The 10,911-nt window shown below is 45.3% G+C and overlaps 1 protein-coding gene across 1 annotated transcript in view; it reads left to right on the top strand.

Annotated features, from left to right (window-relative positions):
* LRRC7 (leucine rich repeat containing 7) overlaps positions 1-10,911 on the top strand; it is a 107,581-nt gene that overhangs the window by 42,124 nt on the left and 54,546 nt on the right. Inside the window, exons 2-6 of the mRNA XM_017740637.1 lie at positions 458-660; positions 4,516-4,633; positions 5,452-5,530; positions 6,724-6,813; positions 8,357-8,413. Of these exons, the coding sequence (XP_017596126.1) occupies positions 458-660; positions 4,516-4,633; positions 5,452-5,530; positions 6,724-6,813; positions 8,357-8,413 (547 nt within the window). The remainder of the gene's footprint in view (positions 1-457; positions 661-4,515; positions 4,634-5,451; positions 5,531-6,723; positions 6,814-8,356; positions 8,414-10,911) is intronic.

Raw genomic sequence — 10,911 nt, 5'->3', positions numbered from 1 at the left:
CTGTGGAAGCTGCTGGAGCCCTGCTGCTGTGGGGGATCCAGGGATAATGCCCCTTTCCCAAGGGAATCCGACCCAGGTGACCCCACCTGAGTCCAGGCTGGGGCTCGCTTCCCGCTGGGCTGGGGACCAGCCTTGGCTCGGGGCTTCCATGGATGGGTTTGGGTTTTGTGGCTCCCCACAGCTCATTTTCCCATAAACACGTGCTTGTGGCTGGGCTTGGCTTTTTCCCTTCTGTCCCAGAGTGGGGAACAGCTGCAGGATTGAGGTTTGGTCATTCCACTGGCAAATCCCACCTTTTCATTCCAGAAAGGCACCACAAGAACTGCGCAGTGCAGACTCCGGATATCCCTCAGGAAAACTGGTTTTAATGAACCTCAATCCGGAGAATAATTCCCAGGAACATTCCCCTGAATGCTGCTGGTGTCACAGTCCTGCTTTTCCTCCCTTTTTCCCTCAGTATGCTGCTTGGAGATGACAACCAAAAGGAAAATCATCGGCCGCCTGGTGCCGTGCCGATGTTTCCGTGGGGAGGAGGAGATCGTCTCCGTGCTGGATTATTCCCACTGTGGCCTGCAGCAGGTGCCAAAGGAGGTTTTCAGCTTCGAGCGGACCCTGGAGGAGCTTTACCTCGATGCCAACCAGATTGAGGAGCTTCCCAAGGTAATCCATGGGATGTGAGGGCAAAGCCATGGCCTGGAATGTGTGCCCGGCTCTGGGATAGGGATTGCTCCTGACCGGAGCTCCTGGGGAGAGCTGGGGGCTCCAGGGTTATTCCTTGGAATTGGTGCTGGACTGGGAGGAGTAGGGACTCCTGCTCCTTCTTCACATCACAGGAATGGGGCAGCTGCTGGAGCCTGAAAGTGGGAAAAACAACTCTTCAAGAGAAAGGGTTCTGGCCCCGGAAACTCCTGTGGTATCCATGCCTTGATCAGGAGTCACCACTGCCTTTGGAGCCTCTCTGTCCCTGCTTTCCAAAGCAAGCTCTCCTTCAGGATGAGCCCTTTATCCCTGTGGGATATTGCTGGGAATGCCAGTGCTGTGCTCTGTGTCAGGATCAGCCCTTTATCCCTGTGGGATATTGCTGGGAATGCCAGTGCTGTGCTCTCCTTCAGGATGAGCCCTTTATCCCTGTGGGATACTGTTGGGAAGTACCCACTGTCCAACACTGCCCTGAGATCATCCAAGTCATCCTTCCAGTGTAAAACTCCTCCTCTGGAATCTTTCAGTCCATTCTCCTGCTGGTCACTGTTCGCTATAAGGAATTAAAAGTCACTGTAGCTGAAATGTTCTGGAAACAAAAGAGGGAAAGGTGGAAAAACCAATTAATGGCAGGTGCTGGCTCCACAATGAAACATCAAGGGATGGGATCCAGGCCTTAATGGAATTGTTCTCCACAATAATGAAAGGTGCTTACAGATCTTTCATTAAACATTGCTCCATTCTCCATCACCTCACAGCAGATTTCCCATTTTTGCTGCACAGAGACTTTGTAAAGATTCCATTTACAAAAGTAGAAAATGGACTTTTTCCGTGCCATGGAGTTGCTTTGCTGGGATGTGATGGTTCACTGCTTGGGAGGTGGCACTCCATGGAGGAATTCTGCACAGATGGTGGGGCAGGGCAGCCAAAATCCCTTTATTTTCATGTAAAAATGCTGTGGAGAGCTGGCTGAGCTCTCCTGGAGACATAGCACAGAACCAGCTGGGTTCTATCCCCAGAAATCCCAAATGGATCCTGGGGAAAACCTGCTCAGGAAGCCCTGAGGTCCCATTGTCTTATAATAATAACAACAACAATAATAATAATAATAATAATAAAAAAACAATAATAATATATTTTCTTATTTTCCTTCTGCTACTGAGGAATATTGGGAGTGTCTCATTTAGGGAGGGTTTTTTGGGATATTTGCGTTGGGTCTCTTGGAATTATCGAAGTGTTTCAGACTTGGGCTTGAGGGAAAACAAATGTATCAGGGCAAGATGCCATAATTCTGTATGGAAAAAAATGAGGACCAAAGGGAAGAGGTCCAAAATGCTGCAACTGGGATGAAGGAGATAATTTTCATTTAGAGTAAATCGAGTTTAACATAATCTTGGCCATGTGGAAGAGAAGATTAATGACAGTGTTAATAGCACTCATCAGTTTTGGTCTTGGGCCTTTATTAATTGTTACCAGGAAATTCAGCAGTCGAAATAATTCCTTTATCAAATTTTCTGCTCCAGGTGTTTTTGCTGCAGAGCTCAGAGCTTTTTTTCATCACTGAATTAACGTTCCAGGAGAGAAAAAGGCCTTTTTCCCGTGAAACTGGCACTGTCTTACTTACCATGAACTTTTTGTGTTGTACATTAAACTCTACCACTCTCTCCTCCCTCTGTAAATGTGATTGCAAAGAATTTATTCCAGAGGAAAATTTTGGCCAGTTTCTGGTTTTTGCTAGATACTCTGTGCCTCTGATATAACAAAATTCTTTTGAATCAAAACCCTTGATCATGTTTTATTATTGAATGAGGAAACAACTCAGTTAAGTCCAGCTCTGCTTTAGTTTCACGTGATGCTCTAGAGCCCAGTCAATTCTTTTCCATTGAACTGATGCCTTTAACTCACTCTGCCTGATCTTATTTTTATTTTTACCCTGCATTTTATGTATCATAATGATGATTTCTTTTCGTGCTGATTTTTAGTTCTTCATTTCTTGGTTTTTTAAGCATTTACAAGATTATTTTACATTTCTTGCTCTCTTTTTGGCTAAACCCAGCCAAGTCTTTTTATTCTTTTTGCCTTTGACTTCATTCTCCTGCTGCAAAAAGGGCCCTTATTTGTATGAGTCAAGTGAATTGATGACTAATAAAGAGCAAATTGATCTGGATGAAAGTGGAGTCGCTGGAATCAGCATCCAGAAAAACATGAGTGGGATGGAATTCTCCCCAGAGGTGCAGAATAAAACCCTGATTTTGTAACTCAGAGCTTGGTAGCACCGCTTGGCTTCGGTCTGACAGGAATCAAAGTTGTGTATGGACAGAGGGAATGATGATCCCAACAAAATCCTGATGGCCAGGGAGCTCTGGGAACTGGGAAAAATATCTGTTGAACATCCAGTGGGTGGAAACCAAGCAGTCTTGGGGCCACATTCCCGCATTCCATGTCTCATATTCCTTCTGGTACAGCAGCACATCATAAAATCACTCCAGAGGGAAGATTTTTAATTGGGCTTCTCCCTTCAGCACTTCCAGAGCCTTGGGTGTGTCCAGGTGGGGTCAGAACTCTGAGTTCTGAGCCTTCCTTAGCTCCCAGAGGAATTCCTCAGGCTGGGAATGTGCTCTGGGTATTTCCTTTCCCATGCAATATTTCATTTGTCTTCTTTAGTTCATCCCATTTCCTGCCCGAGGCGTGGCATGGAGTGGCCACGTCCCAAAACCTGGCAGATTCCCTGTGCTGGACATTCCCGCGATCCAAAGCCAACGCTGGAGTCTCTTGGTTGTGTCACTTCCCAGCCTGGTCCCAGGGGATGTGTTTCCTTAAGGGAGGAAAAGCTCCTGGATTCATTGGGAAGGAAGTGCTCATTTTCCAGAGGCACATTCCCTGTGGATGGGGTGGGAAGCGCAGTCCCAGCACGGGCTGAGGTTTTTTCTCACCCTGAGCACTTGTTGCTCACAGCATTCCCTCTCCTTTTCCTGAGAATCAATTCTGTTGAAGGAAAAGCAGGATTTTCCCGAAGGATTACGACAGAAATGTTTCAAAATTATCTGAAATGTACTCAAAGTGAAGTAACACACTGGAATTTTCACGGCATTCCCGTGGTAATTTGTTCTTCCATGGATACTCAGTTGAGTTTTCCATCCAGGCAATCAAATTATTCTGCATTCCCAGATAGTTCATGGACTTTATCCTGACAGAGGGGTCTGGGAAAAAGACTAAACACGGTGGGAACATCTCTGGCATCTGAAGAACTCTCAGGAGGTGCCTGCAAAGGGCAGGTGTGGTCCAGAACTCCCTGAATTTCCTGGTGAAAACTGGGAGCCCACTTCTATAAAATTGGAATGGGACGGAAAAATTAGAATTGAGTCCTGAATTTTGGGCAGGGACTGGGGAAAAGTGTCCTTTGGATAATGCCAAAGCATTTGTGGATCTTGAGGATAATTAATTTAATCTGAGTGCAGACACAATATTTTAAAATCTGCCATGAACTGAAATTATGAAATCAAATATTTTAATTTACCAGGAGTCACAAAAATCTGGGAATTTTTATGGTCCATGTGAAAGATATCAATAATTATAATTTCTATGATGCAATGATATCAAAATTCATGGATGTGATGAATTTGCAGGTTTGGACTCTCTCTGAACATCCCTGCTACCAATGACCCGTTTGATTTATCCCTGTCAACTGTGGGAACGCCTTCCCAAAAACCCCATTGGGAGGACGGAATTCTGCTGTGGCAGGTGGGGGGTTTGTGGTGTTTGTGTGTCATGAATGATCCCAAATGGATTCTTTTTTCCCATGAAACCCCGGAACAGCAACTGTTCAACTGCCAAGCCCTGCGGAAGCTGAGCATTCCCGACAATGACCTGTCCAGCCTCCCAACGTCCATCGCCAGCCTGGTCAACCTCCGGGAGCTCGACATCAGCAAAAATGGTGAGGCCTCCAAATCCTGAGGATCCCAAGGAATTGGGAGCTGCAATGAAGTTTTAGCTCCTCATGATGGAGAAATGGGTGCTCCGTCTCAGGGTTCCCGCCTGGTGCTTTGGGGAAGGATCCGTGGAAATCCACCTCTGTTTTTTCCTTAAAAAATAGAGTTTTCTGTAGCATCCCGTGCCCTGGTGGCTTGTGCCCAGTTGGGAACAGGAATGTGAGGCCAGTTTTCCATGCACTTAGGAACATTCCACTTCCGAAGTGGTTTAGAGCTCAATGGGCTCGTGGGGGGGGATTTAAACAATTCCCAGGATTTATCTGGACTGATTTGCTGCTGTGCTTTCCCAGTTCTGCATTTTCATATCGATGGGCCTAAAAACCTTTGTGTGCCTGAGCTCAAGGGTCTTCATTTTAAAAAATGAGGCTTAGGAACTCCTGGAAATGTTGGGAAATTTCCTGTCAGTGGAGGCCTGGAGACTGAGGATTCTGTGAGAGATGAGACAGGGAAAAGCAGTTTGGGAAGAGATGAGGGCACAAGTATCAGCACAAATGATGTCACTGTTAATTCTAGAAGGTTGTATAAATCAAGCATTAGCAGAAGAGTTCCAAGTTTGTGTTTATATGTATTTATTTAGGGCTTTTAGATTTAAGAATCACCTTTGAGATGATAATTCCAAGCTGTGTTTCCTCCCTGCTCGAGCTGAAGTCTGAGCTGAAAAGCCCAGTGAACAAACCAAGCTGAACAGGTTTTGTGTAGATAACATTTTGGTGTATATAATAAATATTTTTGTGTATCTAACATTCTTTCCATGTTTCTTTAGGAATCCAAGATTTCCCAGAAAACATCAAGTGTTGTAAGTGTTTAACGATAATCGAAGCCAGCGTGAATCCCGTGTCCAAGTGAGTACCAGGAGCTCGTTTTGCTCATTCCAAGGGCACAAAGTGTGCTCAGTGTGAGCTCAGAGTTCAGGGCTTTGTGTCCAGTCCTTTGGCTGCATTAATCTGAATTTTTTCTAATTGTTTTAACCCCAGGGTGGGTTTATCTGAGATCTGAGTGTCTGTTAGTGCCAGTCAGGCTGGGCACCCTCTTGAACACAGGGCTGAGGCTTCACCTGGACACTTCACCAGCCCTTATTCCTTATTCCCTCCAAAATCCCAACGAAAAATGTGTTGGAAATCCAGGATTTACAGAATGGAGTGAAGGGGAGAGAGGATGAAATGTTGCTGTTTCAGATTAAAAGAAATAGAGAGAAAGGAAGAGGGAGAGGGAGAAAGAATGGGAGGAGGAGAGAAGGGGAGGAGGAGGAGAAGGAGAAGGAGGAGGAGAAGGAGAAGGAGAAGGAGAAGGAGAAGGAGAAGGAGAAGGAGAAGGAGAAGGAGAAGGAGAAGGAGAGAGGGAGAAAGAGGGGGAAAGAAAGAAAAAGATAGAAGAGGAAAGGAAAGGAAAGGAAAGGAAAGGAAAGGAAAGGAAAGGAAAGGAAAGGAAAGGAAAGGAAAGGAAAGGAAAGGAAAGGAAAGGAAAGGAAAGGAAAGGAAAGGAAAGGAAAGGAAAGGAAAGGAAAGGAAAGGAAAGGAAAGGAAAGGAAAGGAAAGGAAAGGAAAGGAAAGGAAAGGAAAGGAAAGGAAAGGAAAGGAAAGGAAAGGAAAGGAAGGAAAGAAAGAAAAAGATAGAGGAAAGGAAAGGAAAGGAAAGGAAAGGAAAGGAAAGGAAAGGAAAGGAAAGGAAAGGAAAGGAAAGGAAAGGAAAGGAAAGGAAAGGAAAGGAAAGGAAAGGAGAAAGGAAAGGAGAAAGGAAAGGAGAAAGGAAAGGAGAAAGGAAAGGAAATGGGAAAGGGGAAAGACCTTTGGCTTAACCTCCTCAAGCAGGAAGGCAGGAAAGGCTGCATGTGCCAGGCCTTTGCATTTCCTGTGTTTGTAGCAATGCAGAGAAGATGGGAGTGGGCAAAAATGTCTGTAAGAAGTAAGTTCTTCAGGAGAATTTGGGCAGGGAAAGAAGGTGAGAGAGAAAGTCACCTTTCTGCTTCTAAATATACATTGTTATTATCTCCATGGCAACCTCGGGGGGAGCATTAAGGTTTGCACTGTTTTTTTAGGCTGCCAGATGGCTTCACACAACTTCTAAATTTGACCCAGCTCTATCTAAATGATGCCTTTTTGGAGTTTCTTCCAGCTAACTTTGGAAGGTAAGAATGAGTCATCCCAGCACATTCCTTTCATTTGAACCCGGCTCAGGCTCGCAGGGGCCAGCTTAAAGCTGGCTTCTCTTGAAAAACTGAACAAGAAACGCAGAGATTTTGGCTTTCCAGCCCCGTTTTCACGAGTGACTGGGAGAGTGAGTGTTGTGTCAGCGGGAATTCGGTGGTGAGGCGATGCAGTTTGGCACTTTGGGGGAAGGTGAGGGAAGCAGGGCTCGAGGATGCTCGTCCTTCCCGCGGCGTGACTCAGCTGTGGCAGGGGCACAGAGCAGCACTGTGGGCCCTGCCTGTGCCAAACGGGCACGAGGGTGAAGAGCCGTGAGTCAGAAGGGCAGGGAGAAGCGGCTGAGCATGGTGGAACAAGCAAAGATGAGATGTGGAAGCAGAACAAGAGAGAGCAGAAGGGATGGGGAACGAGGGTAAAAATAAAAGCAGCAGGAGCAGAGCCAAAAAATGTTAGATAAGGACAAAGCAGAGGTGGTGGGAACCAGAGTCAACCCAATTTCCATAGGAGGGGGCAGCAGGAGCTGGGGGGCCTTACCCTGCACAGCCTTGGCGGGAATGGGGAGTTTGTCCCACTTGGGTTGTCCCCCTGGGCAAGGAGCTCAGGAGACAAAGGATCAGCAGAGCAAATCTTTGGGGTTGTTCCAGAGCTCACCCAAGCCCAGTTTTAGGCTGGTGCCTGCAGCCACCTGGTTGAAAGGTTTATTATTTGTCTGAGAACACCAGCTCAGCTCTCCAGAGGTGACACTGAGGAGACCAAATCCTGTTGGAAGAGGCTTTGGGCTGCTCAGGCCTGGGGAGATAAAAACGCTGCCTTCCCACAGCCCCTGGGCTGGGCCTGGCTCTGCCCTGGGCACCTTCAGAAAAACAAAACAGCAGCAGCAGCAAGGGAGTTGTTTGCAGGTGAGGAGTGTGTGGAATGTCAGGGTAACCCCTAATTCCTGCCCCTGGAGTCAGATATAAATCCAAACATCAGGGGAAAAGGGATGGACGGGACACCCTCAGTGTGGTGTTTGCACCCATCCTGCTCTGGCAAAGCCCTGCTGGGGCTTGGGCTGAAGATCTTGGGGTTAAGGACAGGTTTAGGAGCCTAAATCTTCTGGCAGAAAACACTTTCTGTTACAAATGCTGATTTTCTATGAACAAAGGGACTCTAATTCCTTCATCATTATTGTTATTTCCCTCCTGTCTGATGTCTTTGGGGCCGTGCATTTACAAACCTTGCTCTTGTTTTCTTGTTGGTTTTTTTTTGTTGTTTCTTCCAAACTTTCTGACTTTTCCTGTGTTTTCCTTGCTGGAGTCATGGATAAAATGAATTTAAAATTGCTGGGGAAACCTGATAAATGTCAGAGCTTTTCAGAAGACATGAAATGATTTGGCTCGGAGTTTTGTGCCAGAGCCAGCCCCACAAGAACTGGACATTGGATTATTGTGCATGAAACAGCCTTCTTAAAAATTAAAATAAGTAATTTCAAAGCATTCTGATGGATCCTTTGGATGCACTCATGATTTCCTCTCCTGTTTCCAGACTTGTCAAATTGCGAATTTTGGAGTTAAGAGAAAACCACTTGAAAACTCTACCAAAGTAAGTGATGGGATATTTATATTTAATCACCTGGAATTTCCAAAAGTGCCAAATATTTGGATTGGTAGCAATGCAGTGGCGATGTTTCTGCGATGAGTTGGTTTTTTGCATTTATTGAAGAAATTCTACTGAAGGTTTTTAGCTAAAAAAACCCCAATTTATGATTCCATGATATAATGGAAGATGGACAGTGGTTGACCAGCTGAGTGTAACTCAAGAGCCAAAATTTGGCATTTTAAGATAAATATCTGATATTTTAAGATAAATAAAATTGGGAAGCACCAGGTGAGCTAACCCTGGTCAGTGAGGACGTGACAGCATTTTCCTCACCCAGGAATCATCTGAAGTGTTGAAAACATCCTCAGGAAAATGTTCTCCCCTCATGGTCTGTCCAGAATTAAATGGTTTGGCTTTACTGTGTCAGCAGGATATTGAGGAAATGTCCATTTTGGAGGATTTCTTGGTGCTTTGACAAAAAAAAAAGGAAGTTTTTATGATTTGTTGCCGTAATTTGAGCAACATTTAAAGGGTGTTTTGAAAAGGAAATGCTAAATAAATGAACAATAAACTTCTCCCCATCCCATGCCTGCTGTAGGAGCTGCACTGGAAAACAGGGAATATGCTGTGCTGTCCAGACCAGAACTATGGAACTGTTGTCTGGAGCAGGGATCAGCCTGAAATGGAGAAGTATCCCTGGATTTGGGGTTTTAGGAAGGAGGGCTGTGTGTCCCCATGGTGAGACTCCCAGTGGTGGCACTCAACTGGGTTTATCAAATGCTGCCAACACTGATTTTTCACATTATTCAGCTCATTTTCAAAGGAATTTCTCAACATCTCCTGCCCAGGAGTCACATTTTGCTGCTTCCCATGGAATTTTATCCACAGCACTGCTCTGGTTTAGAGGAAAGCTGGTTTTTGGGGTTAAACACAATATGATTTATGTGGGCTGAAAACACTTTTCTGTAGGAATTTTCCAGTTCTCCTGTTCTGAGTTACTTTTATCCTATGAAAACCAAACAAATAAACAACTTTAATCAGTTTTTATCTCCATTTAAATCCGGGATCTGTCCAGGACAGGGGACTGGCAGCCTTTGAGGTGTTGATTTGTGTGCCTGTGGTACCTGGGCTGCTCCTAAAGCTCAGCTTAACAGGAGGGAATTGCCTCACCCTTGGATGCAGAAGGAGCTGGTTGGAATAACTGGATGGGATTTGTTTGGATTGAGGGATTGCAACTCCCCAGCAGCACAATTTTGGTCAAATGGGATGTTTTTATATTTTCTAACTCTAATCCCACTAAAGATAAGGCTGATTCCTGACTCCAGAGGGAGCAAGGCTGGGACTGTGTGGCACTGGTGCTAACAAAGGAGTGTTTGGGGAGTTTTCTCTGGGATAAGAAGTGTTTAATCAGGGGATTTTGGTCCAGTTTAGGGGGTTGGATGGAAGATTCCAGTTAAACGGGGTTCAGTAGCACCCAGTTTGTGGAGTGGGACTTTTCCCGTGATTCCAAGGATGTTCCTTGGGAAGGCTCCCAGGGGAAGAAGGGCCTGGCTGTGGCAGCTTTGCTGGAACCACCGAGGTGGAGTGGAAGGAAAAGGTTTTGCTCGTGCAAATTCCACCCTTAAAGTGCTGGGGAAAGGCCAGGGCACAACCTTGGCATCAACTGGGGGGGAAAAAAATGGGAATGTGGGGCTTTTCTGGGATTATTTTTTTCTCTGTGGGCAAAAGGGCTCTCAGGACAGTGTCAGAGAGAGGATGGAAGTGTTGAAGATTTTCCTCCCTGTGGTGGGGGATTTCACCTCTGATCCCAAAGGCTGGAATGGGGCTGGAAAAGCAGGACTGGGAGTGGGAACAGGGTGGTGGTGGAAGTGCAGGAAGGTGGCAGAGGACACAGGAACCCCTGAAATTCCAGGCTGCTTTATTCACCCAGCCAGGAGGAGAAGGGAAATTGGGAGAAAACCCCCGTGTTTCCAACAGAACCAACTGCACTGGGGAGAACAAACGCGGGATTGTAAAATCCAGGAATGTTACACGGAACAGACATCATCCATTCTGGCTAGAGCACTGAAAATCAGGATATATGGCACAATGCACCGGGGAAATGAGTGGTGCAGATCCTCGAGTTTGTATTTAAAGGTTTCCTTCCTTGTGCTGCCATTTTTTAACTTTATCATGAATAAAATAGCCTCAATATCCTGGCACTTTGTCCAGAGGTTCTAATGCAGGACACGAAGAGAAGGGCAAGAAAATAATATTAATATTGCAATTGCAATTTCAATTTTAATATTGCAATTTGAATTTAAATAGGTGTGAAACAGTCTGGAAGGACATTTTAAGTCCCTTCTGCTCAGGGTTATTTAAGTTAAGTGGGGCTTAAGTGGAAAAAGAGTTACCAAAAAGCAGATTTTTTTTTTTTCCATGTCTTTCATGCTCTAGAAAAGATGGATTTTGGAATATTTAGAAAATATTCTAAAAAGTTTCTAAAATATTTAGAAAAAAAA

The sequence above is a fragment of the Corvus brachyrhynchos genome, unplaced genomic scaffold, assembly GCF_000691975.1.
Source record: "Corvus brachyrhynchos isolate BGI_N302 unplaced genomic scaffold, ASM69197v1 scaffold280, whole genome shotgun sequence".
In the NCBI taxonomy this organism is placed as follows: Eukaryota; Metazoa; Chordata; class Aves; order Passeriformes; family Corvidae; genus Corvus; species Corvus brachyrhynchos.
This window is presented reverse-complemented; position numbering and strand designations above follow the sequence as displayed.